Source organism: Ascaphus truei, chromosome 5 (assembly GCF_040206685.1).
Source record: "Ascaphus truei isolate aAscTru1 chromosome 5, aAscTru1.hap1, whole genome shotgun sequence".
NCBI classification, from domain to species: Eukaryota; Metazoa; Chordata; class Amphibia; order Anura; family Ascaphidae; genus Ascaphus; species Ascaphus truei.
Genome location: NC_134487.1, coordinates 146,855,809 through 146,881,810, shown reverse-complemented (window position 1 = coordinate 146,881,810; position 26,002 = coordinate 146,855,809). Strand labels below are relative to the sequence as shown.

General features: G+C 44.0%; 1 protein-coding gene and 1 long non-coding RNA gene across 2 annotated transcripts in view; one reads left to right on the top strand and one right to left on the bottom strand.

Moving 5' to 3' along the window:
- The window catches only part of DPYSL3 (dihydropyrimidinase like 3), a 139,121-nt gene extending 117,679 nt beyond the window's left edge, over nt 1–21,442 (bottom strand). The window contains exon 1 of the mRNA XM_075601022.1: nt 21,037–21,442. Within this exon, the coding sequence (XP_075457137.1) occupies nt 21,037–21,372 (336 nt within the window). The 5' untranslated portion in view covers nt 21,373–21,442. The remainder of the gene's footprint in view (nt 1–21,036) is intronic.
- The window catches only part of LOC142495476 (uncharacterized), a 62,667-nt gene continuing 57,572 nt past the window's right edge, over nt 20,908–26,002 (top strand). Inside the window, exon 1 of the long non-coding RNA XR_012801744.1 lies at nt 20,908–21,827. This is a non-coding gene — a long non-coding RNA (uncharacterized LOC142495476). The remainder of the gene's footprint in view (nt 21,828–26,002) is intronic.

Genomic DNA, 26,002 nt, shown 5'->3' with positions numbered 1-26,002 from the left:
TGGGGGCAGTTTACGTTTGCTGCCCTGAGCCTCTTCGCATGCTCTGCGGAGTCTTTCCCCAATCATTTGGTTAGCAGGCTATGTTCTTCCCTTGCGAAGAAGCCCAGACTCTTGATTGCGTCCTTGAATGTGGGCTTACATATTCTGTAATTCTCAGGACGGTCGTCGAAGTTGGTAAGTCCTGCTGGCACAATATCATGCCGGATCATGTACTTGCCCATGTCTGTTAGGCCGGATGCATCAGTATGTTGGTCTTGCAGGGGGTGTGGGTGGTCGCGTTCTGTTATGTTGCCCTGTCCACCGTCTACATTTGCAGCGTTGGATTGTGAGGTCGAGTGGGGTTAATCGTGCGTCTTTGACCTTTGTGAGGAGTGTGCGCTTGGCACAATGGTGGTTGCTAGGAGGGACCTTGCAGTCGCCTCTTCCTATGTGTTAATGTGCAATAACTGCTGGTTAGTGTGGGGAGCTGTGTTTCTCCGTGTGGGCGTACCTGTATTGTGAGCCTGTTGTAGTGCATCCGTATGCAGACGGGCGTGTGGATCACGTTTGTGGCTGCAGCTATCCCGGGTAGTGTATGCCTTTGAAAAAACAGCATATTCTCCATGTGGACTTTGTAAGGCTTCGGCAACTGTGATTTCCTCCTCATCATGTAGAGATGGTGCACTGGTATTTACACTGGGTGGTCTCCTCACATAGGCTTTAGTGCGTTGAGCTGGATCCTCTGAAGCTACCCAACTGTACAATTTCTCCCTGCCATCCTGTCGTGCGGCTGCTTCTAAGACTTCGGCTTGGGCTACGGCGGCTTCCCTTTCTTTAATTAGGGTCTCTAGGTTCATGTCCAACTCGGTCTTCTTGCACGCAATGGCTGCTGCGGCGATAGCAGCGACAGTGTTGGCTTCAGCGGCAGTGGCTGTCTGCTCCTCCTCTTCTATGCGGGCCCTTTATAGTCTCATGGCTGCCAGTTTCTGAGCGTATGCGACCCTTGCGTGAACAGCCTCTGCGATAGCTCGCGCTTTGGTGGTGCTCGTGTTAGAGCGCGCTGATTTTGTTGACCATGATGAATGCCTGGATGCGTCGGAGCGCTGTGATGCAGTCTCCAGTCCAAGGTCCTTTCTCCTACTCTCAGCTTCCGTGATAGCGGTCCGCACGTGGCTGTCACGTGTCAGGTCAATAATATTCTGTAAGTCTCATTCTTGCAGGCTTTCCCCGGTATTAGCCCTGGTCAAGTAGATGAAGTATGTCTCGGACAGCGCTCGGTAGCACGAGTCATTAGAACTTAATTGTGTTATTGCCTGCTCGAACTGCTTTTCATAATTGCCATTGCTTGCAATATTACACATTTCAAGTCCAGTTTTTTCCCAGGCCTTCTCTAACTTGTCGCGGTGCGCGTCAATGTCAGCTTCATATTTTTCGCTGTGTAAGTGTAACTGTCCGCTTAGGCCTTGCACCTTCCTGAATCTGTTATGGTTGTGTAGCAGTCTCAGTGTCTGGGTTGTCACTCATGCGTGATGTCTGGTGATGGTCTGAGTTCTGCCACGATGCAGGTGTATGTAGGCCTTTAGCCAGTGTGTGTGGCGTGCTGTCTGTTACCTGTATCAGCGATGGACGACTGTCTCAGATGGTGCCGGTCAGAGTCCTGAAGCGGTCAGCATAGCGGCAGCTGTACTTACAGGTGTTCGTGACTCTGACCCATGTCCTGGCGGATGTCCGGAGCATGGCCCTTGGTAGCCCTAGCCATAGAGACGTAGCACAGGTGTAGGTATGATGGCTGTACCTCACTCTGAAGCTGTGTGGGCCTGCATGCCCAGGATAGGAGAGTGACAGTGCTGTGTTTAATGCACAGATCTTTTAAGCAGTGCTGCAGCTTCTGTGTCTGAGAAAATGTTTTTAAAGCTGCTTGCTCTATATAGCTGTCTCAGCCTGTCTCCTGTAGAGTTGGTTTTTACTGTTCTGGCCCAAGCACACCCTGATAGATGGGTAGGGACAGGCAGGTTAACTCAATCCCATATCCCAAGCAAGGGAACCTTCTTATTTGCTGAAGTGTTTATTTGGGGCAACAACATACAAATAAAAAGGGGGGGGGGAGTACTGAGGAAACACTGGGACATGAGAGCAATGGAGGGGAAGGGGGGCTATGAGGGAAGTGGGCTAAATGCGAGATATAGGGATAAGTAAAAAATAATAACTTTACCAGGATAGGAGAGGTGTCTACTGAAGATGGCTTCTGGAACTAAAAGAATGCATGCTGGTCTGGGCTGATGGGAAATGAACTGGGACCACCTGGCAAGGGGAGTGGGAGCAGTCCATCCTGCTAAAAAGGCAGGGGGTTACCAAGGCAATTGGCTGAAGCAAAGAAACCCACAAGGGGTCGCAACATTGTTGTAACAGCTAGGCTGAGGAGTGCAGGCAGCCTGAAGACGGAGAAAACACAATCCTGTTCCTGCTGAGCTTAAATAGTAAGTCTCCCTACGGGAAAGAACCCTGAATCTATCACCTGCCAATATGGAAGATGGGATAACTTCTAAACCCATAATTTTTAAGCCCTCAGTACTTTTCCATGGCAATGGAGAAAATGTTTTTATACAGTACATAGTGATTGGTCGCAACATTCAGTATGTTTCTCCTATGCTCTACGAATCTAACACAGGGAGGCTGTGTTGTGCATCCTACATACTGTAGGCCGCAACCACATGTCAGGAGGTAAACAACGAAAGCCGTTTGGCAATTAATAAAGCCCTTAACAATAAAGCTTTCACAGCTTGAAAAAGATGCTAAATTCTTTTTAGTTTTTAAGGTGCATGTAATGCACCTTCCTCTATTGCACAGGTTTCAGATTAAAAATACTTTTAGATGAAGATCTAAGTTTTGTTGGTGCTAACATACTCTTGTTGCTGTCAGCTTTCCTAGAAGATGGATGGATAAGATATCCACATGTCCCTTGAGGATGGGATCATGTGTCAAAATGCCACAATAACGTCTCATGTTTTCCACCGATTTATTTGATCGGCTAAATTTTGTTGATTGCTCCAATTTTCCTGTCTCCTCCCACTTTTCATACAATATTTATCATTAGAAGATTTCAACAAATCCAATCTCTCCATACGTGCTGCCCTAGAGAAGGGAGTCTTCAATGAGAGATTCTTCAAAACCCTTTTGGACAACTATATCTTTCAAAAGGCTTGACTGAGCAACGAAATCCAAATCTGTTGAGCAATTTTGTCTCAACCAACTAAATTGGCTAAAAGGAATGTTCATGAGCCAACTTTGATGATGATTACTTTTGGAATGGAGGCAGGGTTGCCACCTTCTACTAAAGGCCAACCAGGAAGGAAAAAAAAGAAGAAAATTATCTTACTTGGAACGGCGGTGTCTCCCAGCATCCTGCTGCAATTCTCCCTCCAACTGCAGTGAACATGGCTGTGTGGCGTAAAATGACGCTATGTTGCCATGGCAACCGGATGCTACGTGATTTCATGATACTACGCTGCGCCGCATTGCCATGGCAACGTGACGCAGCGTAGCATCATGACGCACGTAGCGTCCGGTTGCTATGGCAATGCAGCGTAATTTGACGCCGCACAGCCATGTTCACTGCAGTTGGAGGGGGAATTGCAGAAAAATAACGGAGAATGCCGGAGACACTGCCGCACCACGCCGCCACCAAGATTGACAACGGCAACCCGTAGCCCGGAGGTAAGTGCCCGAAACCCGGAGTCTCCGGGTCAAACCCGGAAAGGTGGCAAACCTGCATGGAGGTAGCTATTGGTAGCCACCTCCTTGATATGCACATCTGTTTGGATTTCGTTGCTCAAGTCTACTTTAAGAGGAAGATCCAAATAAACAACACAGGTGGAATCCACAATGTGTGAATACCAAATCCAATTATTGGTTTAGAAATGATCCCTTCTTCCATATTGGCAGGTGATAGATTCAATCTTCTTTCTCGTAGGGAGACTTACTGGATATTTAAGCTCAACAGCTTGATTCCGGAGGGTCTCAATGAGAATTTGGACACTAGTACTATTGTCTAGTGTCTGGATTTTCATTCACGCTTGCTGATTCCATCCTTCGTTTTTCCTGGCAGGTCTTGATTTAAACATGTTTGTAAAAAGTACATTTGAATACATCTACATGTATAGATGTGTGTTGATTAAATATTATAAACATAAAAATAATAATTAAATCTTTATTAAAAATTCCACCATTTGATATCTTTACTGGCAGGTTTATAGTATTTTGATTTATGGAACACAGTTAATTAATCAATTTATTAGAAGTTAGTTTACATTGATTTATTATTATTAATCATGCACTGTCATCATGTTATTATACATATATTTATTTTATTATTATACAGCTAAACCCCGTTATAACGCGCCTCGCTATACCGCGATTCGGTTATAACGCGGTTTTCCCGTGGCTCCCGTTTTTTTGCACACTGCACACACTGCACACACTCACTGCACACACACTGCTCATTGCTCACACTGCACAGACACTGCTCATTGCACACACTGACACACTGCACACACACTGCACACACACTGCACACACACTGCACACACACTGCTCATTGCTCACACTGCACACACACTGCACACTGCACACACACTGCTCATTGCTCACACTGCTCACACTGACACACACTGCACACTGCACACACACTGCTCATTGCTCACACTGCACACACTGACACACTGCTCATTGCTCACACTGCACACACACTGCTCACACTGACACACACTGCTCATTGCTCACACTGCACACACTGACACACTGCTCATTGCTCACACTGCACACACTGCTCACACTGACACACACTAAACACTGCACACACACTGCTCATTGCTCACACTGCACACACTGACACACTGCTCATTGCTCACACTGCACACACACTGCTCACACTGACACACTGCACACTGCACACTGCACACACACTGCTCATTGCTCACACTGCACTCACTGACACACTGACACACTGCTCATTGCTCACACTGCACACACACTGCTCACACTGACACACACACACACACACACACACACACACACACTACACATATACATAAATCAGCCTTACCTTGGGGATGATTGGTGAGGCATGTGGCTGCAGGGGGGGGGGAGGGGCGTGCCGGTGGGGGTCGTGCTGCGGTGGAGGGGGATGATGGCTGCGGGGGCCCCCGATGCTGCGGGGGCTGGTGGGATGGCCCCGGTGCAGCGCGGGGGGCATGGAGGGGGGGGCAGGACGACCCTGCGCTACGGCAGGGCCAGGGGGCCCTGTATTGCGGCGCGAGGGCCCTGTGCTGCGGCGGGGGGGAGCCGGACCGGAGGGGAATCCCCCCTCCCATCTCCTGTCACGCGGTGACAGGGGAAGCGGAAGCCGGAGGGGCATCCCCCCTCCCATCTCCTGTCACGCGGTGACAGGGGAAGCTGAAGCCGAAGCCGGAGGGGCATCCCCCCTCCCATCTCCTGTCCCGCGGTGACAGGGGAAGCTGAAGCCGGAGGGGAATCCCCCCTCCCATCTCCTGTCACGCGGTGACAGGGGGAAGCCGGGACCGCGGGGTAAATATGCACTGATGCGGTGGCCATTTTTTTTTTAAATTAGCGCGACCCCGTTAGTAACGCGGTGGTCTCGGGGTGGACCCCGAGGACCGCGTTATAACGGGGTTTAGCTGTATATATATTCACTTCATCTAGTGGTTGACAATGGTGTTATAGTTCATTATATACAGGTATTGGCATAATTGTATCATGTTTGTCTATATTCTTATGTATTGTTAATGCTGTACATATTTATTTATTAATTTGTGCACTCCCTTTTCTAATTTGTCATTAATTGATTGCCATTGTATTACCAACCAATTGAATTTCATTTGATTGACTATAAATATACTCTTAGCCCACCCCTGGGACATCCCCTGATAGCCGACGAAACGCGTAGGGTTACATCATCACGTTTGGCGTCAGTGGATCAGCTGTAGTGGATTCTTCTGGAAGGTGTGCGACTGAGTCGCTTGCGTTGTTTCCATTTCTGGAGTCATTCCTTCGAGGAGGTGTGGGACTGACACCTGCCGCAGCCGAGCTGTTCAGCTATCCGAGCTGCGAAGACACACGGGACGTTGTCATTGGACTTTGCCGACCGGTTGATAAAGTACTCCGGTAATTTATACTTGGGGAAGCAGACTTATACCTACACATCAGGTCTGATAGACAGGTTCCTGCATGCAGGGTTCCCAGCTGACGGGCGCGCACTCAGCATTGAGCCCGGATCAGCATCCTTGGGTTAGCAACGTTTGGGAGCAGGGGATTATAATTCTTTCTCACTTATGGCATCTGCAATTTCCCCCTAACCGACGGAGCGGTCAACTATCCTATTACACCCACACACCTCATAAGGATTTTACAGGACTCCTTTGGATCAATTTGTATATGAAAAGTCGACATCCATCTCCCAGGTATATAATTAGAACATTCACTTCAGACACGTTGTTAACCCTCAAGGTTATACCACAGCTCTCTATTAGAGAATACAGCCTAACTTTTATATCTGTTTTTATTGCTAGCGGACATAGATTGTCCTTATTTTAATACATTGTTTATATTGTTATTAATATGCAATAGGAGTGTGTGCTATTCTATTCTTGTTTTAGATGTGTTTGTTGGGATTTGGTTGAAGAGCTGCCTATCTGCCCTGCTTGTTACCACCACCTATATTCTAGTTAGGTCACATCCACACACTATTGTGTTGTATTTCAGTTGTACATGTTCATTGGTTGCATGCACTTTACCTATTCTATTGTGTATCCTGTGCACTTGTTTATATTATATTATATATATATATTTATATTGTGATGCCCACACCACGTTGCAGCATCTTTTAGTCCCAGAATAAGGCCGGAAACATGGTATTTCTCTACACTGGGTTTATTTATAGGGTTAAATATACACCAACAGGCCCACCGTCCATTTAAAGCTGCAGTTCAGTCAATATCCTGCATGTGTTTTTTTTTTTAATAAATCAGTTCTGTAGTAAGAAAAAATACTTTTAGCATTTTCTGTTTTTAAAAAAACAACTTTGAAAGACCAATTTTCTTGTATTCTATTTTAACAGCCATTTGCTAAGGCACTGCCCCTTCATGTCCTGTCACAAGCCCTGGCACACCCCTTTGTCAGCCCTGCCCTCCCTCTAGCACATGTCAGTGCAGTAGTGCTCATGAATATTCATGAGCTTCCACTGACTGACAAGCAGAATATAAACAAATCCCAGCTTTTAATATGTCACCAAATTTCAACCTATCAATACATGGAGAACGAATTGACTGGCAGCTATACAGTTCTATAGGTAATTAGAGATTGCACACATAAAACTATTGAAGTAAAAAAATTAATGTAAAAAAATAAAAAAAGACTGAACTGCAGCTTTAAGTCAAAACAAAACATACAAATAACACCTATTCCCTATAGGGAAAACTAACTAAACCATAGCTTTAGCTCTTACTAACTGGATGGCCAGCTAACCTGGTTACCACCCCAAAACAGGTACAATTATATCTAAACATACACAGTCTCTGCACACAGCAATATAGTGTTTCTCACCTGTTTCTGTTGGGGCTCCAGGTAGTTCCCTCTGGACTCTGCAAGAGTTCACAGAATCCCTCCTCTGTAGATCCAATGCTATGGATAGGACATTCCTGCTTCAACACGGTCTTGCGTCCTTCATTCTTCCGTCTGGGATTCAAACCCAGGCAGTCCCAGCAGACTCCACGACCACCGTCCAGCGGGTCTAGGGGACTGTGCCAGCTTTCTTAGCTTGGGAGAACTTTCTCTCTCCCCCTCTTCTCTCACCTGTGGATAGCTTCTCCAGGGGAGATTAACTGCTTGTATGCTGGAAATCTATACTAGCTGTACTATTCCAGCACCTAGAGATAGTGATTGTATCATATACTGTATAAACAAAGAAAAAGATTACAGCGCCACAGTAGAGATCATATGAACCAGGTAATTGCCAATTAATTAATGGCTAAATGATGAGGCAGTGAAAATATAGACCTCAACTATTAGAGACAAGGCAAACAATATAAATAATTAAAAGGATAATATGATGTACCTTTAAACAAAAACAAACTACATATAAACACACAATGACAAAAACACATAAAAAATACAACAAACAAAGGGGAAAGAGAAAGGGGATGGGAATGGGGATGGGAAAAACAAAAGGAATATGCCAAAAAAAAAATGGTAAAAAATAAACCAGGTAAGAAATAAAACACTGGAGACTCCAAGCAGCTCTTCTCAGGAAAAAACAACTCCTTCCACCATCTAAAAGATAAAAATAGAAAGTGCTGGCTTTATAGCGCAATACTGTAAAATAAGGTTTATTGGTGAAACAGTATACAATGCAACTCACAATGGTCGCAAGAACTTGCACAAAAGAATGCTGTAGCGGGGGCTGTAGATGTCGTAGCCACACTGTATGCTGGAACAGGGTCCTCGTGGACCTGCCGGTGATGTACTTCTGCTTCCAGGTGCGCGTTGATGTGCGTAGCATCAAAGTTCCCCCAGGAATAAGCCCTATTGGTTCAGTAGTTCCACAGCTCCACTGTTCCTGGCTTGAGAATGAAACCAGTTACCTGCAAGCAAATCTCAGGTGCACAGACACCCTATGCGTTTCGTCACACTAATGTAAAGTGACTTCATCAGGGGTTTGGTTCATCAGCCAACCCCTGATGAAGTCACTTTACGTTAGTGTGATGAAACGCGTAGGGTGTCTGTGCGCCTGAGCCTGCTCCAGCATACATCGTGGCTACGACATCTACAGCCCCTGCTACAGTATTCTCTTGCGCAAGTTCTTGCGACCATTGTGAGTTGCATTTTATACTGTTTCACCAATAAACCTTATTTTACAGTATTACGCTATGGAGCCTGCACTTTCTATTTTTGTGATATATATATATATATATATATATATATATACATACACACACACACAGTGGTCGACAAATCACCCAAAATCTACTCGCCGAACAAAAAAATCTACTCTCCACCTAGCCCCGCCCCCAGCCCCACCCCTAGTGTGGGTGAGAGACAGACAGAGAGAGAGAGAGGGAGAGTGCGAAAGAGAGAGAGGGAGAGTGCGACAGAGAGAGAGGGAGAATGCGACAGAGAGGGAGAGAGAGAGAGGGAGAGGGCGACAGAGAGAGAGGGAGAGTGCGACAGAGAGAGAGAGGGAGAGTGCGACAGAGAGAGAGAAGGAGAGTGCGACAGAGAGAGGGAGAGTGCGACAGAGAGAAAGAGAGAGAGAGGAAGAGTGCGACAGAGAGAGAGTGCGACAGAGAGAGAGAGGGAGAGTGCGACAGAGAGACAGAGCGACAGAGAGAGAGAGAGGGAGAGTATGACAGAGAGAGAGGGAGAGGGGGCGATAGGGAGAGAGGGCGACAGGGAGAGGGGGCGACAGGATGAGGGGGTGGCAGGGTGAAAGGGCGACAGGGTGAGGGGGCAACAGGGGGAGAGGGCGACACAGGGAGAGGGTGACAGGGTAAGGGTGACAGGGAGAGAGGGTGACACACTCATAGTCACAGACATTCACAGACGCAGACACTCACACACTCACAGACACACACACTCACTCACAGACACACTCACTCAGACACACTCACTCACTCACAGACACTCACACACACACACACTCACAGACACACTCACAGACACACTCACACACACACAAATACTCACAGACACACACACACACTCACAGACACACATTCACAGACACACACACCCACCCACAGACACACACTCTCACAGACACACTCACTGGGTGGGTGACTGGGTGGGTATTCATTGGAAGGGAGGGGGCCCACCTGTTCCTCCAGGGCCTGTTTGTCCTCCACATGCTACTCCACATGCCAGCTGCAAGTGGGGGTCGGGCAGCCAGGCAGTGGAGGGGGGGTTGGGCAGCCAGGCGGGGGGGTCTGGCAGCCGGGCGGGAGGTCGTGCAGTAGTTGCGGGAGGTCGGGCAGCCGGGCGGGAGGTGCGAGAGGTCGGGCAGCCAGGCGGTGTGTCCGGCAGGAGTTGCAGGGGGATCGGGGGCCAGCGGGGGGACAGCCGGACAGGCGCACGGCCACACTAACCTCCCCGATGGGAAACGTGGCCGGGGAACTTTGCCCACCGTGCGTGCGCCCCCCCCTCTACCTCCCGCCCAGGCTGCAGCCATGGGGACGGGAGTCAGAGCTGCCAGCCTTCCCTTCTTCCCCGCTCCTATTACCTTGCCCGCGCGGGTGCCAAAGGAGCGTGGGACGGAGGGGAATCGCCTACCTTGTCCTCCAGCCCTGGGCAGCAGCCGCGGGGACCCCCCCAGCCTAAATCCCACCCCAGGCAGCAAGCGGGGATCGGGTGCAGGGGGGGGGGGACTGACCCAGAGCTGCCAGCCGGCCCTCTTCCTTGCGTCAGCCCAATCAGGGCTGCGCAAGCAGGGGAATTCATAGAGCCGCAGCACGGCTCGCCAGCGGCCTAAATCCACTCGCCACGGGCGTGTGGTTATGCGTATTTGTCGAACACTGTATATATATATATATATATATATATATATATATATATATATATATATATATATATATACACACACACACACAGGGGGAGGCAACCCTGTCTTATAACAGTTTATACAAAATGGTTGCTTTGACAATCTTCTCACTAGACTGTTGTTTTAGCCCCGCCCCTTATTCATTGTAACAAATCGGATTAATATGCTAACTCCATCACTTTCTCACCAATCATCACATGGTAGGTATCACCTCTATCATGATACCCATTCCCAAGTGGTGCATGGGTATCTTCCTATTCAGTGTTCTCCAAATGAATGACCGCACAGACAATTTCCCAGAAGACCACAGTTTTGTGTATCATTTCATTTTAATAGTTGGTGGGGGTTTTCTGAACTAAAAGTGGCCACGGTCAAGCAAATTCAAAGTATTGACATTAGTGGACGAGACCAATGATTTAAAACTGTTTAATCATCATAATTGTGTCTGTTTGAAATAATAGAAATAATCAAAACTAGGCAAACACGCCTTGCTGCTGTAACTTAACATGTAACAGTTTTTTCCTGCTAGAGATGGATGAAAGTGTCAACGTTCAGCCTGCACATTTTCGCAGAAAGGTATGCAATTTCCACTTTCTCAATGACAAACTTTATAGTTTGTCCAGAGCCTAAAATATGGTTTCAGAGAGAGTATATTTAAATGACTGAAATTAGCATATATCCCAGGTATCTCAGGTGTGCTCCTTTTTGCGCACAGGTGTCTATCCACATACTGTATTGTATAAAGGTATGTTTGGGGTGCAATATAAGCAACTTGGGACTCTATTAAATAGGACTCTCTCCCCCGTCTCTCTGGCTCATCTATCACCTTCTCTCCATATTTCAGGTTCTAGACAAACTATATCAACTTTTTTTGTGGTGAGATTGCACGCTCACACATGAATTTGGAAGTTTGGCAAACCAAAGTTTGTGACAAAAGTTCAACCTTGCGAAAATGCACCATTTTGGCAGCAGATACAAACTTTGATGAAAAATTTGCCATCTATTCTTTGTGCTACAATAGGCATACTCGCTGACTGGATTATGAGTGTGTTGAATATCTATACAGAACCATTGTGTTTCTTTTTGCATTAAGTAGTGAGCACAGTGTTAAATTGTAGAATAAAGCTCAGATGTACAACACCGATATGTTCCAGATGGGTTTTGTGTGTAGCAAGTTAAAACAGAATAATATCTTGATAAATCTTAGTAAATTCTCTCTGATCCGCAGTTTATTCCTCTACCAGAAAAGGAATAACGCAGTTAAGCATGCTATAAAAGCTATTTATGGGAGCATTTAGTTTCATAACTATAACTTCAGTAGATATGTTAAACAATGGACCAGAAAACATTGAAGATATTTCCTGTAATTCTTCCATTCATGTGATAATACCACTGATTCATAGTGGTTATACTATGTACTCTATTTCATGTAATGACTTCACCATGCTCCTGCCTCCACACACACTTCAATTAGCTTTCTGTGAACGAATCTGTCCCTGCTAATGCTATAGCTTGTGAAATGCACCATAACATTAAATATAGACTTTGTATTTTTGAATGAGACCCCATGTCCATTGCCTAAGACTATTACTTTTAAATGATTATGTCTAAAGTGAGACTCTTTCCTTTATTTTTCCCTTCCATTTTTTTCATTATTTGATTTTAAAGATTAACATCAAAAAGGTTTGGGGAATTTGGGGTGGGGGGAGGGCTACAAAAAGAAAGAAGTGGAGGGAGGGGGGTACAGGTTTACAGGTACATTCAGGTTTCTTTACATCACACAATATCAATCCAGATCATAGTACATCAGTTGTTTGGTTGTGTCGATAATTGAGACTTTATATTAAAGCAGTGATCCCACTCATTTTACCTATTTATATTTGTGCAGAACTCAACATGGGGGTCCTGCGAGGCAAAACCCCACTATTTGTAGCCGCAGAAACCCTTGGTTCTCAAGATACTTCATGTTTTATTTGCCAGTGTTACGTCCTGGATATTTAAACGCTGAATAGGACACTGCAACGTCATATAGATCCTTATATGCTCGGATCTGTTTGACTCCCTGATGGTTCCTTGTGTTATACCCTCTCTATGGTCACTGAGGAGGGTACAGCACAGTTGAATTTCCAGTATGCACTGTATATTACATGCCCAGTGTGTATGTGTTAGTCTCTGTCCCCTTTTTATTTTAATCTTGTTAGTAAGACCTATTAAAGTTTTACATTTTAGTTACTCCATTCTGCCTCTTGGCATACTCCTATTTCGTGTCTGGGGCCATCTACTAAGGTCATAACAGTATTATCACTTGATACACCTATCACATTCTGGCTACCTACCAGACTATCAATCTTCATTGTTCATTAGATAGACTCGTGAGTGCACATTATTGAGGGCTTTTTCTTAGCCTAATCTCCTTCTACAGAGAGACCCTCTGGATTTGAACCTATTAGTTTTAACTTTTGTGGCATTGGAAATTTTTAGGTGTGTTTAATAAAAAGTATAGGAAGGTGGAGTTGTGGTAGGTTTCTTAATGTTTTATATACTGTGTGTGTATATATATATATATATATATATATATATATATATATATATATATATATATATGTATATATATGTATATATATATATAAATATATAACAAACAAAGAATAGACTGCGCTCCTCAGGTGTAAACTCAGACTGATTACCAATTGATTGTATTAAGTGGATATAGCAAAGGTGAATGGCAAGGGTGAATGCAACAATAATATGGATGATTGACTCACACTAATAAAAATACATGCAATATGTTATAATAAAATGCTGAGTGCCAATGTTTAAAAAGCTGCTGTGAACACAAATATATGCCAGTGAACAATACAAATATAAAAAAATAGCATGTGTTGGTGGTTATGACTACTGCACTAATGAATCCCTCCTGGATGATACTAAATAATGATAAATGGAAAAATACGAAAAAAATGACACTAAGTGTGTCAAAAATAAAAATAAAAATAAAAATGAAAAAATATGAAAAATATAAAAATATATCAACCAAACCAAGGGTCCATGCTAGGATCTGGCTGCTCTCATCAAGGACCAACGAACTCCCAGAAATCTGTGAACAACAAGAAAAGAAAGCGCCCGATCCTAGTGCAGCATGAAAAAATACAATTTAATAAAAATGAATAAAACCAACAAATGCGAACTCACAAACACAGGATAAATAAAAGCATATAATGAGTATACTCATTCGCCAACCGCCCACGATGTGCCTTGGATGGCGCGCCCTCTCTCTGTCTAGGTTTTCTCAGCTCTTCTGAACCGACATCCAGCAGGGGATACAGGAAACAGCTCACCACAATGTGACCCGGAAGTCCTCCACAATGTTAGTGTATTCCGGAATACACTAACATTGTGGAGGACTTCCGGGTCACATTGTGGTGAGCTGTTTCCTGTATCCCCTGCTGGATGTCGGTTCAGAAGAGCTGAGAAAACCTAGACAGAGAGAGGGCGCGCCATCCAAGGCACATCGTGGGCGATTGGCGAATGAGTATACTCATTATATGCTTTTATTTATCCTGTGTTTGTGAGTTCGCATTTGTTGGTTTTATTCATTTTTATTAAATTGTATTTTTTCATGCTGCACTAGGATCGGGCGCTTTCTTTTCTTGTTGTTCATATATAAATATATATACACACATGGGCCGTAACGGGTCTTACTCTATGTAATAGCATTGCATTTTGTAGTAAATGCATGTTTCTAAGGAAACAGAAATTAAATTATATCAGAAATTAATGTATGTACAGGGAGGAACACATGGATTCTTCCCGCAGAAAGCTGAATACTTGTGGCATGACATATGCAGCTATTTTACATAGAACGATATGATATAGAGTCAATATACATGCCTACCTTTTTACCACCATTCTCAATGATAATATATTCTGTTGCATGCAATTTTGTTGTCAGATGAGATTGAACTACTGTTGTTTCCTGTTTTTCTATCAATAGGAAAAAGTACAAGGCTAAACCATGTTGCTTAGACTGAGAGAAAACAGGATAGGTTTAATAAATACTGGCACCATAGGACTAGGAAACGACAAAATAATTAAAAACACAAAACAATTTAATGTAGAGCATGTCATCTTATTGTCCCTCTACTTTCCAAGTACAGTGTACTACTGGGGAGAAACGTATTTGACCCCAAGTCAGTGGATAGCTGAAATCAGGGCAATACACAATCTGTTTGATAGCCAAGGCTATCCATGGTTTGCAGCTGTATTTTAGGTTTGAAATGGGTTTACTTGCATGTTTCATATATTCCCATAACAAGAAATCAAGGACAAACTATGGAAGGATACAAAATGGCATCAGGTCAAGAGAATGGGTTGAGTCAACCCTGCTGTTTGGTAATTCATTTCTTAAAAAGAAAAAAGTTCATCATTTAGATGAATTTCTTCTTGTATTGTATTGTATGTCTTTATTTATATAGCGCCATTAATGTACATAGCGCTTCACAGTAGTAATACATGTGGTAATCGAATAAATAACAGATAATATAAATAACAGATCATGGGAATAAGTGCTTTAGACATAAACATAACATTAAGGAAGAGGAGTCCCTGCCCCGAGGAGCTTACAATCTAATTGGTAGGTAGGGAGAACGTACAGAGACTGTAGGAGGGAGTTCTGGTAAGTGCGTCTGCAGGGGGCCAAGCTTTATGTATCATGTGTTCAGAATGTTCACAGTGCTATTCATATGCTTCTTTAAGCAAGTGTGTCTTAAGGTGGGTCTTAAAGGTGGATAGAGAGGGTGCTAGTCGGGTACTGAGGGGAAGTGCATTCCAGAGGTGTGGGGCAGTCAGTGAAAAAGGTTTAAGGCGGGAGAGGGCTTTAGATAAAAAGGGGGTAGAAAGAAGACATCCTTCTTTGAATGTAATGCCAGGAGAAATAATTTAGGAGTCTTATGTTGTCCCAAATGACCTGATGCCCTTTCTGTTACTGCTGTTTTCCAACCCTAAGGGATGCTAACCAGACCAAGTTTGTGCAATAGCCAATGAATATGCAAATACAACAAATTTACATACGAGCGCATTTCATCTGCATATTAATAGTTGTGTGACCCCCTGTTAGTTTTGAAAACCATTGCCTTATTCCGGTGGCTTATCAGCACCCAGACTTGGACAGCCTTGTCCTTTAAATGGACTTGACACTTTCTCCCCATATTAACACCCTGCGGATGCTGACACTTGAATTGCATGGATACAAATCATCTGTAATAAATGAAATAGAGAACAAATGTGGGAGAGGGTTGGGAAACATTTCAAGTCGTAATAGCTATAGAGAAATAACTGGGTACTACACTTATCTATTGCCAACATGCTATCTAAGAACTGATTTCCTAAAGCTCATGCCCCTCCATTTTCTGATGTGTAACAAAAAGTGAAATGAGTGTACATGGGTAAAACGCCTTCACCGCTAGAAGGGCCAACACTGAATTCTGTCCCAATGCACTGCACGATGCTCTGGCAACAAAGGGGTTAAAATAGCACCCAATAAAGTTGTTTACTGTTTCCTGAACTCCTACAGTTCAACAAATATTCACCATCCAATTCCTGGAAGTAAACGAAAACAGCCCAAAGAAGGGTAACACTGGGAGGCATAGATACTATTATTCTTGGCTTTGCAGACTCACTTTCTTCCATGAAGGTGCCAAGAAATTGGAGATGGATTACAAGCTCCTTGGAGCAGGGCCCTGCTTACCTGGTAAGGTACCAGTGTATATTATCATTACGGTTATTGTCTTTCCCACCTAAATTGTGCCTTATTAACAAATGCTTCATAATAACAAATATCTCTTGAACTGGAACAGGGGGAAAGCGGCTTCAATGTCACCATTGTGCACTTTTGCAGAGCTATTCTTTTATCAATTCTATATATAAAGTAAGGGCCTCGAGCAACTACTGGTAACTGTCCAATCCGCCATTCATCCAAAAGACACTTACAAAGAAAGTTATTTATTAAATATAAAAAAACGCACAAACGTTATTACAGGGAAAACAATCACACTGCTTTCAAATGGATTGCTGTTGTTTGCACTAGTTCTGTATCTGGGGTTTGTTGATAAACAAATCCCAGAGAATTTGCATAATGTATGGGGACAGGCAGAAATGCAACCACATACTGTAATGAAGTTTGGAAGGGTTAGGAGGGTACCTGAGTAAAACTGAACATTCAAATATTCTGATCTAGAAAGACACTTTAAAGCACCAGTCACTACAAAATACAATTATATATATATATACATAGTGGTTGACAAATCACCAAAAAATCTACTCGCCACACAAAAAAATCTACTCGCCACCTAGTACCAAACGTGTGCTGCTTGGGCCAGTATTTACTCGCCCAGGAGTTAAATCCACTCGCCCAGGGCGAGCAAATGTATAGGTTTGTCGAACACTGTATATATATATATATATATATATATATATATATACGCAATACGATACCGTGGTGAGACGAAATCACAGGCAGCACTCCAATGGGTGATCAAAAAAATATATTGTAGTTAACAAGACACCATAACCGACGTTTCGGTCCGCAAGCGGGATCTTTCTCACCTTTCTCGTCGGTTATGGTGTCTTGTTAACTACAATATATTTTTTTGACCACCCATTGGAGTGCTGCCTGTGATTTCATCTCACCACGGTATCGTATTGCCTATCATACTATATAGGATTTGCACCCACTATACTGACTATCTTGACGGAGTGCCTGCTGTTCCTTGCTTTATACTATATATATATAAATCCGGAAATCAAGAGACAGCACAAAATGTGTTGAGGTATAAAAGGTGTATTATTGAAAATAGTACATCAAAAAGACCAACATTTCGGTCCACGTAAAAGGGAACTTCCTCAGGGTGATGTATACATTTATATTATTCTTATGGGACATGTACCACCTACTTTTTATGCCTTATGGGAGTACCAACTGACCTTGTTGACTATATATATATATATGTAGTGACTGACTCCCTCTCCTTATGGACTAGAGAGCTAGCGGTGTATAGGTTCCAGTGTAAAGATGTTTAATTCCTCTATGGGAGCTTGCTGCACCTGGTGCTAATGAAGACAGCACTCCTAAATGAAGGTTTAAAAAGGCAGGAAGTACCCTGCACAAGTGAGACTGCTTTTCCCAGCAAGGGGAGAGATTTATTTTCACCATGCCAGGAAAGACTCTCGCTGTTCTGGTTCCCCAGCCCTACAGGAACCATGGGACCCCCACCCAGGATAAATATTTTCCACCGGCTGGACAAAGCCTGACTTTTTTTTTTAACAGGTAAAGAAAAAAGAAGCAGATTGCCATTTTGTTGTGCATTTTATTATTTACTTACTTTACGAGATCTCGTCTTGTCCTTACCAATGCTGTCTTTTCATTTTTCAATATGATGCTTCATTTGAAATATTAAATGTCCGGGAAGTTAAAATGAACTTCATTCCAGAGCTTATTGCAGTCTAAAGGTTACCATGGTAACCTCAAACTAGAAAATTATTAACAACAAAAAAAGAGCGTGTCATGCTCAGGGGGGAAAGATACTAACAATGTATTAGTTTAACGCACATAGGCATCTGGAGGAGACTGCTGCTTTGAATACAATCATAATTTACGTAATTTGTAAGCAGGATTTTGCATGGACTATGGTTCACTTTGTATGGACAAACAATGTGTATCTAATTTTGGTGACATGGAAATACTAATTTGTGCAGAAATCCAGCACAGGATATTCAATCAAGTTCCCCATCAGCAAGACAGGGACCATTAACTTTAGGCACTGAACATATTAGCCTGAAGTCGAGAGTTAAGGAGGAATCTTAAAAACGTGAATATTTTCAAATATATAATAAAAGCTTAGCTCCAACTAACTAATGTTTTAAAGACAGTTGTGCACTCTTGGGCCCCAGTTCAATATACAGGTTCAGCTCGATTCAAATGAATGGAGCTAAAATTTTCTCCAGCACAGGAAAGCATCTTCAGCACATACTGAATAAGGACCTTTTGGTCTGTTCCATTTATCATGATGATATCCTGTCATATAGGGATAAAACGTGCTTTTTTATCCTGTGTCTCTCTAAATCTCTGTAGCAAGGACCACCATTCAGTTATTTGAAGGGGTGGGTGGCTTTAAGTGGCTCCTGAATTTTTACAACATTACAGGACGTGAAATATATATTTTTTAGATTACCCCCAGTTACGTCAGGCAGGTTTAGAGTTTCATCTCCCAAAATTGTAATATTTCTCTTAATTTGCTGTTATACATTACTTTATAAGCAGCTGAGGTCCTAGTTTCCCATTTTATTTCACACACCACATTAGAATATGAAAATTAATATACTAATAGTAGTTTGTGATTCTTTAGACAGTGCTTGAGACACACAAAAAAAACCTATAAATATGACTGCAGGGTCACCAGCATCTTTCGCTGACGTTGTAACTTTCTATTGGCTGCCGGAGTGAGCCTGATTGCAAGGCCATTTTGTGTCAAGCAGGCAAGTATTCTTGCTTAATGCGATTGTCACGGGAACATAGGGGTCACAGATCAATTTCCTGGGTCAGGTAATTAAAAATATATATCTCCAGCAGCGCAGATGTGCTTTAAAAGGCATAAAGTACAACCCTGATCTTTGATTATCATTTGAAATATGAAAACATTATTTGTATTGGAACACGGTTGAGACATGTGCAAAATGTTTGCAGAAGTTCACGAACCAGGTGGAATTTTCATATTTTTTTTGCTAACATTTTTTTTTACCAAGCATTAAACGTCAATGTGCAAGGTCACATGGTCCTTTTATATACTCCTAATTTTGCTGCATTTTAGCTAAATTGCCATAAGCACTGTATACTAGGGGTGTGCAAAGTGGGGGTCGTGAGATTGTCTAGGGTTGGGGGGGTGGCCGTTACAGAGGCGTTTCCCCCGAAGACATTTAAATTAAATGCCTCCCTGACCTCACTTACATTACCATCCAGCGACGTGTCGTCATGGCAACCCGGCGTCAAATGTCGCCGCGGGACACGTGATGTCGCAAATGATGCCTGAGCCATGCAGGATGGGGGCGCGAGCAAGGGGAGGCCAGGTAGGGGGGACGCATGACGAAAACTGTGCGCACCCCTGATGTAGACTTTTGCAAAACATTCTCAATAATGTGAAATTTAGGACAAAAACACAGAAAATGTAGCAAAGCAAGTCTTAAGACGTTTGCATATCCCTAGTAGGTGTAAAGTCCCCTACCCGCCCTACTATGTGGCCCCCTAAGTGTGCGCAACCATTTTGCCCCGTGTGCCTTTTGCTAATTTGGGAAGAATCAACGGGTGACGTTAGGACAGACATAAAGCAGCAATCGCCCAGGCGCCTATATGAGTTTATCTCCTATAATGTTAGCATCTTGTTCCCTGCTCTTCTTTTTTTTTAAGTTTTCCCATTTTAAAAAAAAAACATGCTTTTAATCTCTAGCTTCTGAAGTTATTATGGTAACCTATACACTGGACTGGGCTTCATTTTAACCTCCCACTTCACATTTCAGACGCTTATATCTCCTCAACGCATCAGATTTAAAAAAAAAAAAAAACAGCTATGGAAAGCAATAATAGATCTTTTAAAGTAAGAAAAATAAAATGCCAATGAGCTGGCACTGCTGCTTTAAGAGGATGTATCAAATTGTGACTTTTTGAATCCACTTTTCTTCCTGTCAAAAATCTCCAGCAGGTGTAAACTGGTATAATCCTTGCTGACTAAGGACCTGCATGAAATGTAAGACTCAAGTTTATTATATTTCACAAGGATGCGGGTAGAAACGAAATACACATGTTGTGCATCAGAGAATATTTTCTACCCTACATACAGTCAGCGGTGCCTCGGTTTTTATTAGGTGTCAGGGGAAATGTTTGCACAATATAGTACAATAAGTGATGGAAAGAGCACAGCTACTAGTGGCACTGCTGACATGTGATGCATCCTCTCCCTCAGACAGATGCAGTGTGAAGTTTGCAGAGAGGCGGAGTGCAACGCTGTGCTCCCAGACACAATGACTGCAATCTTGACACAATGACTGCAATCTTTACACAATGACTCCCAAACTTCACAGGTTAACACCGTGTTTGCCAAGGCCTAATACATGTTTACTGCAAGGAGAACGGAGATTTACTTTCACATGACTTAGTATTACTGGGAGGGACGTCTCAAAGTGATACCACCTGATGGAAACACAACTCCCGAGTGTCTCTTTGCATGAACAACAACAAAGAAGTAAGCATTTAAACAGCAGTGGCTCCAGGATGTTCTCCTTCATGAGCTTAGCAATACTACAGTGACTGGGGATAGAGTCATAAACCCCTCTGTCTGTGGCTATCACAGGGCGCCCCACGGGCACATCCTGCTTTTAAACCTGGCTTATCATCCACTTCTTACCTCTTTCTCGTCGAGGTTTTGCAGCATCTCCTTCCCTGGTGTGATTTTGATATCTACCCCGGGGTTGTCCACTTCTTTGTTGCCACTTGACTTGCCCTGAACTTCCTTGTCCTGCCCCTGGCTGGTTGCCCCTGGTTGCACAGAGGAGCTCTTCCTAGCGCCTCTCTGCCCCACACTTAGGGAATCGAAATCAAGCGTCTTGCTCTCGAAGGCTCCCTCCACATTGCAGAACATACCGCCGTACTTCACCCGGGGCACCTGGTCAGTGGTGCCCGGCCGGGCTAAGTAGAACGGCAGGTCGTCTTCCTTGTCACATCCCCTCTTGCTTGATGCCATGGCTGAGACAAGACGAGGGCTGAAGCTGATCGCAGCCCGGAGAGCTGGGGATGTGAGACAGGACAGGAACACATGCAGCTTTCAGCCGGAGGTGGCAGTGCTGCTCCTGATCAGAGCTCAATGACACGAACACAAGGCACAGGCTGCTCTGCATCATCACTAGCAGCAGTACTCACACCAAGGGGTCGCAGGTCACCCGGTGCATGTCTGCTTCACCACGCCAAACAAAGCAGGAAACTACTAGTGCATCGCCTAATACAGCATTTTCATCTGCATGTCACCCAATTCATGCACTGCTGCTGCTGCTGCTGATGATGATTTCTTGAACTGGTATCAAATAAAACAAGACACTGATACTATTTCTCTTAAATTATCCATTGAGAGAGAGAGAAGGAAAAAAGAATTACCGCGCCTGTATACAAAAGTGATGGTGAAAATAATGATAGACAAGTGAGGTATGTAACAACAAAGTGTTATACCAAAAAATAAACACTTTAATGAAAGAGGAAATAAAAAAAGTTGTGTGCTGTGCACGCATATTGAAAGTGAAACTTCTTTGTGTTTTGTCACAGAAATTGTATTTGTGATGGTGTTTTTTTAATTTAATGATTGAGATTTGAGAGTATAATTTATTTGATTTATTTTTGTGTTGAAATTTCCATACTATCACTTTGAATACATGATATAATTGACATAATAGCTAAAGTAAGATAGATAGATGTAGAGGTATCTGTACCGTGTTAGCCGAGCTTAATAATCAAAAATGAATAGACAATACCGTTCTGTGGCTAACGAAAAGCTTTTATTTGTGCGAGCTTTCGAGATACACTGATCTCTTCTTCCGGCGGTGTTACATTGGATAAAGCAAGAAAGGTTCAACTTAAAAACAGTGCATCTTGGAATGTTATCTGTGACTGAAACCTATCCCTCCCCCCTGTGCTGTATGCGATTTATGACTTACGGTGTTAAATGGTCCTTGAATGTTAGTGATGTAAGAGAGTGTGTGTGTATAAAAATACATTTATAAAGCGCCCACAGTGTACACAGCGCTTTACACTCTATTCTTTCCTAAATCTGTCTCAGCGTCTTCCCTGCTGAAATCACTCTCCTGGCTTCCTATCAATTCCCGCATCTCACATTCAATTTTCATCCTCACTTTTAAAGCTTTACACTCTTCTGCCCCTCCTTACATCTCAGACCTAATTTCTCGCTTTGCACCATCCCGACTCTTGCGTTCTGCTCAAGGATGTCTTCTCTCTACCCCATTTGTATCTATGGCCACGCTTATAGTGCTGGCGACGGTGACGCGACGATGACGTCAGCCGTCGCTACTAGCGAAAGTTATAATTTGATTTTAAGCGACGTCGCTGGCGACAAGGCCAATGACGTCACGAAAGGGGGCAAGCCGCACTCTCTGATTGGTTTAGAGACAGTCACATGTCGCGACTGTCTCTAAAAAATAAAATAGACACGGTGTAAGAGATGTGTGCAGAGGTGTGCAATGGAGACCGTTTTTAAGGTGAAATTAAAATAAGGCTTTATTGCGCCTGTCCCTTTTAACACAGCAAAACATATGAAAACAACAAATGCCTAGACCTGTTTAAGGGCCAACTTACTTCCCCAGTCCCTTTCTCCAGGGCTGGAGGGATAATCCCATTACCACCCTATTCCCCAAAGTCTCAAGAGATACCTTAAAGCAGGTGGCCCTTCATGTCAGTCTCTGGTAGGTTCCTGGGTCCCCTGTGTCCAGGAATATAGGTCTTTGGGTGTCTTGATCTCAGCAGAGCCTTTCTGATCAAGACCTCTTTCCTCTTGTCAGCACCCTTGTGTACTGGGGGAAAAAAATCTCTCTCCTGTTTCTGGGAACAGGCTTTTTCTAACAAACCTCTAATCAGCCAGATGAAGTTGGTTAACTGCTGGATCCAATTAACCAACACACTGCTGGATTAGTGGCATATTCTGAACAGGGATAAGTTCCCTGTTACATACCTCCCCTGTTTGTGGGAAGCTCGGGCTTGCCACGGCCAAAGCCCATCCTTCCACTCTCATTCGAGATCTTTCTGTGACTTAAATGAGAGTGGATGGAGGAAGAGAACCCTCAGTCCCGCTTGGATTGGAGCCCTTTCTCCAGTTTATTTGTGTCTCCTTCCGAAGGTGCTTGAGCTCAGCACTACTCAGTTGCTCGATGAGGACTTTTCCCAAGTATTGTCTTCTTTCTGAATGCAAGGTCATGAGATTTCCCTTGCATCGGGTGCTCCTATTTTTGTAGATAAACTGTATGGCGACAGTTGTAGAGCAGTTAGGACTTGCCCTTTGAATTTTCCGCCCTTGAAGCTGTCTTTCTGCAAATCCACCACTCAACGGAGTTGCTAGTTCAGCTTCTTTAGGATTGAGTTGCACTTCCACCTCCATTTCCAGAGAACGCCCTATCTTTTCAGCTTCCTCAGCTAAGGATTCTTCGGGCTTTGATTCTGCACTCCTGCGATGTCGCTTAAAATCAAATTATAACTTTCGCTAGTAGCGACGGCTTACGTCATCGGTCGCGTCACCGTCGTCAGCACTATAAGCGCGGCCATAGATACAAAGGGGGTAGAGAGAAGACATCCTTGAGCAGAACGCAAGAGTCTGTTTGTTGCCTGTTGGGCGGTTGCAGGTTTGGCTAGTGCTTTCTTAGGTGGCTCAAACTTCGTAATCTTGTTTTGAAGATGAGTGGTGTCCCCAGCTCTCACTGTACCCTCACGGGCCTTAGTTACTGTGGGATACCGATGCTTAGGCAGAGCCAATACCTTTTCCCGTATTGGAGGCATCTGTAAGTTACTGGTCTGCAGAGTCTCACTCTGTTTCTTGAGTGTTTCCTGCCATTCTCCTTTCAGGGTCTTTATTTCTTCCTTGTGTTTTCTCTGAGCTTGCTTCCACCTATCATTCATTATTTTGTGGCGCACTGTGAACTTCTTTGCTTGGGCCGCAGATACTCGTCTCAGTTTCTGGACCTTTTTGCGCTCCCTCTTGTACCGAGTCACCTGGCCTCTAAGCTTAGCCTCTAGCGATGCTTTGGTGATGGTCAGGGTAGCGTTCAGTTTATCATGCTGCTTTGCGAGGACACACTGGGTAATCAGACGTTCCTGCAGCACTTGTATTTCCTTAGCAGCCTGCATATTTTCTTCCTGCAGAGTTCGCTGCTTCTCCTCGGCATTCTGGAGGTGCGTATGCAGACCTTGCAGTTGGTTCTGCAGTCGGTGCTCTGCTTCAAACTTTTCATCCTCCAAAAGTTTCTTTATTTTTTCAAGCTCATGCAGCTTTTCATTCTTTTCATTGACGTGGTCTGTCAAATCAGAATTTTCTTCTTTTAGTCTTAAATTGTCTCTTTTTGCAGTCTCTAATATTCAGGGCCTCCTTGAAGTCCCCCTTCCATTTACGCACTTAGGCTTTGAGACTCCTGGTCTCCTGGCATGAGACTTCCATCTCGAGGTAGAGGGTCTGAAGCTCCTTCTGAGAGACTTTAAGATCCATATTAAGACTGAGGATAGTTTTTTGAGAGATGTCCAGTTCCTTAGTGAGACTGCGAAGTTCATTTTTAGAGACTTCCAGTTCTGTGCGACAACTGCTGATCTCTTGGTGTGAGGCATCCAGTGCTGTGCGGAGAGTGTGAACATCCTTCTGGGATACATCCACCTCTGTCCGGACACTGTTGACCTTTTGTTGTGAGGCCTTCCGTTCTAGGCGAAGACTGTGAACCACTTGCTGAAAAACTGTAATCCCCTTCAGTGCCAACTCATACTTCTGCTTCAGATTAGCAATCATTCTATCGGATTGACTCTGCTTTTCATGCATGGCAGTAATAGTAGCGTTTGCGGTATCTAGCTCAGTCTTGAGATCGTCCAATTCTGTCCTGGCCAAAGAGTACATTGTGAGCACAGTCTTCTGCAGCTTCATGTTATTTTTCAGCAGCTCTGCGTAATCATCTTTCTTCAGTTTCACTTGTTCCCGGAGCAGATCACAGTCACGCCTGGCAATTTTCAGGGCATCTTCAGGGCTGGTCAAGGGATCGTCACTCATTGATTCCGGCTCCGCTTCCCTGGTATGGTTGGTTGAGGGTTTCTCACTATTAGCACCAGACAGACACTTCTTTGGGGTACCTGACTTCTGCCTTGGGCCCTCTTGATATTCGGTCATCCGCGGGACCAATTCTCCATTTTCTCTAGGCTGTAGGGCATTTCCGACCCCCTTTTCCTCCACGGGATCTGCAGATGTGTCTGTTCCTTCCACGGTAAGTGAAGACCCTTTTTTCTTTATCCGCTTTTTTGTTTTTGACGACTCCGTCCCATCAGGGATACTGGGGTCTCCGTCTTTATTTGAAACTTCAGCAGCTTCCCTGTATCCGCCATGTTTTCCTTGCAGTTGCGTTAGGTGGCGTAAATATTCAGCGATCTGCTGTTCCCGCTCTTCCTCCTGCCGATCACATTCATCATCATAGAGAGCGGTCTTTTCAGTTCGTACCGAGTTCAGGCACCCCCACCATTCTTGGGATGTTTTGTGGGTGATGTTTTGTGGGTGTGATTCGGTTCGGGTTCCCCGTAAGAGATGTCTTCCTCCTTATCGGACTGCAAGGGCCACTCTTCCGTGGGGTATG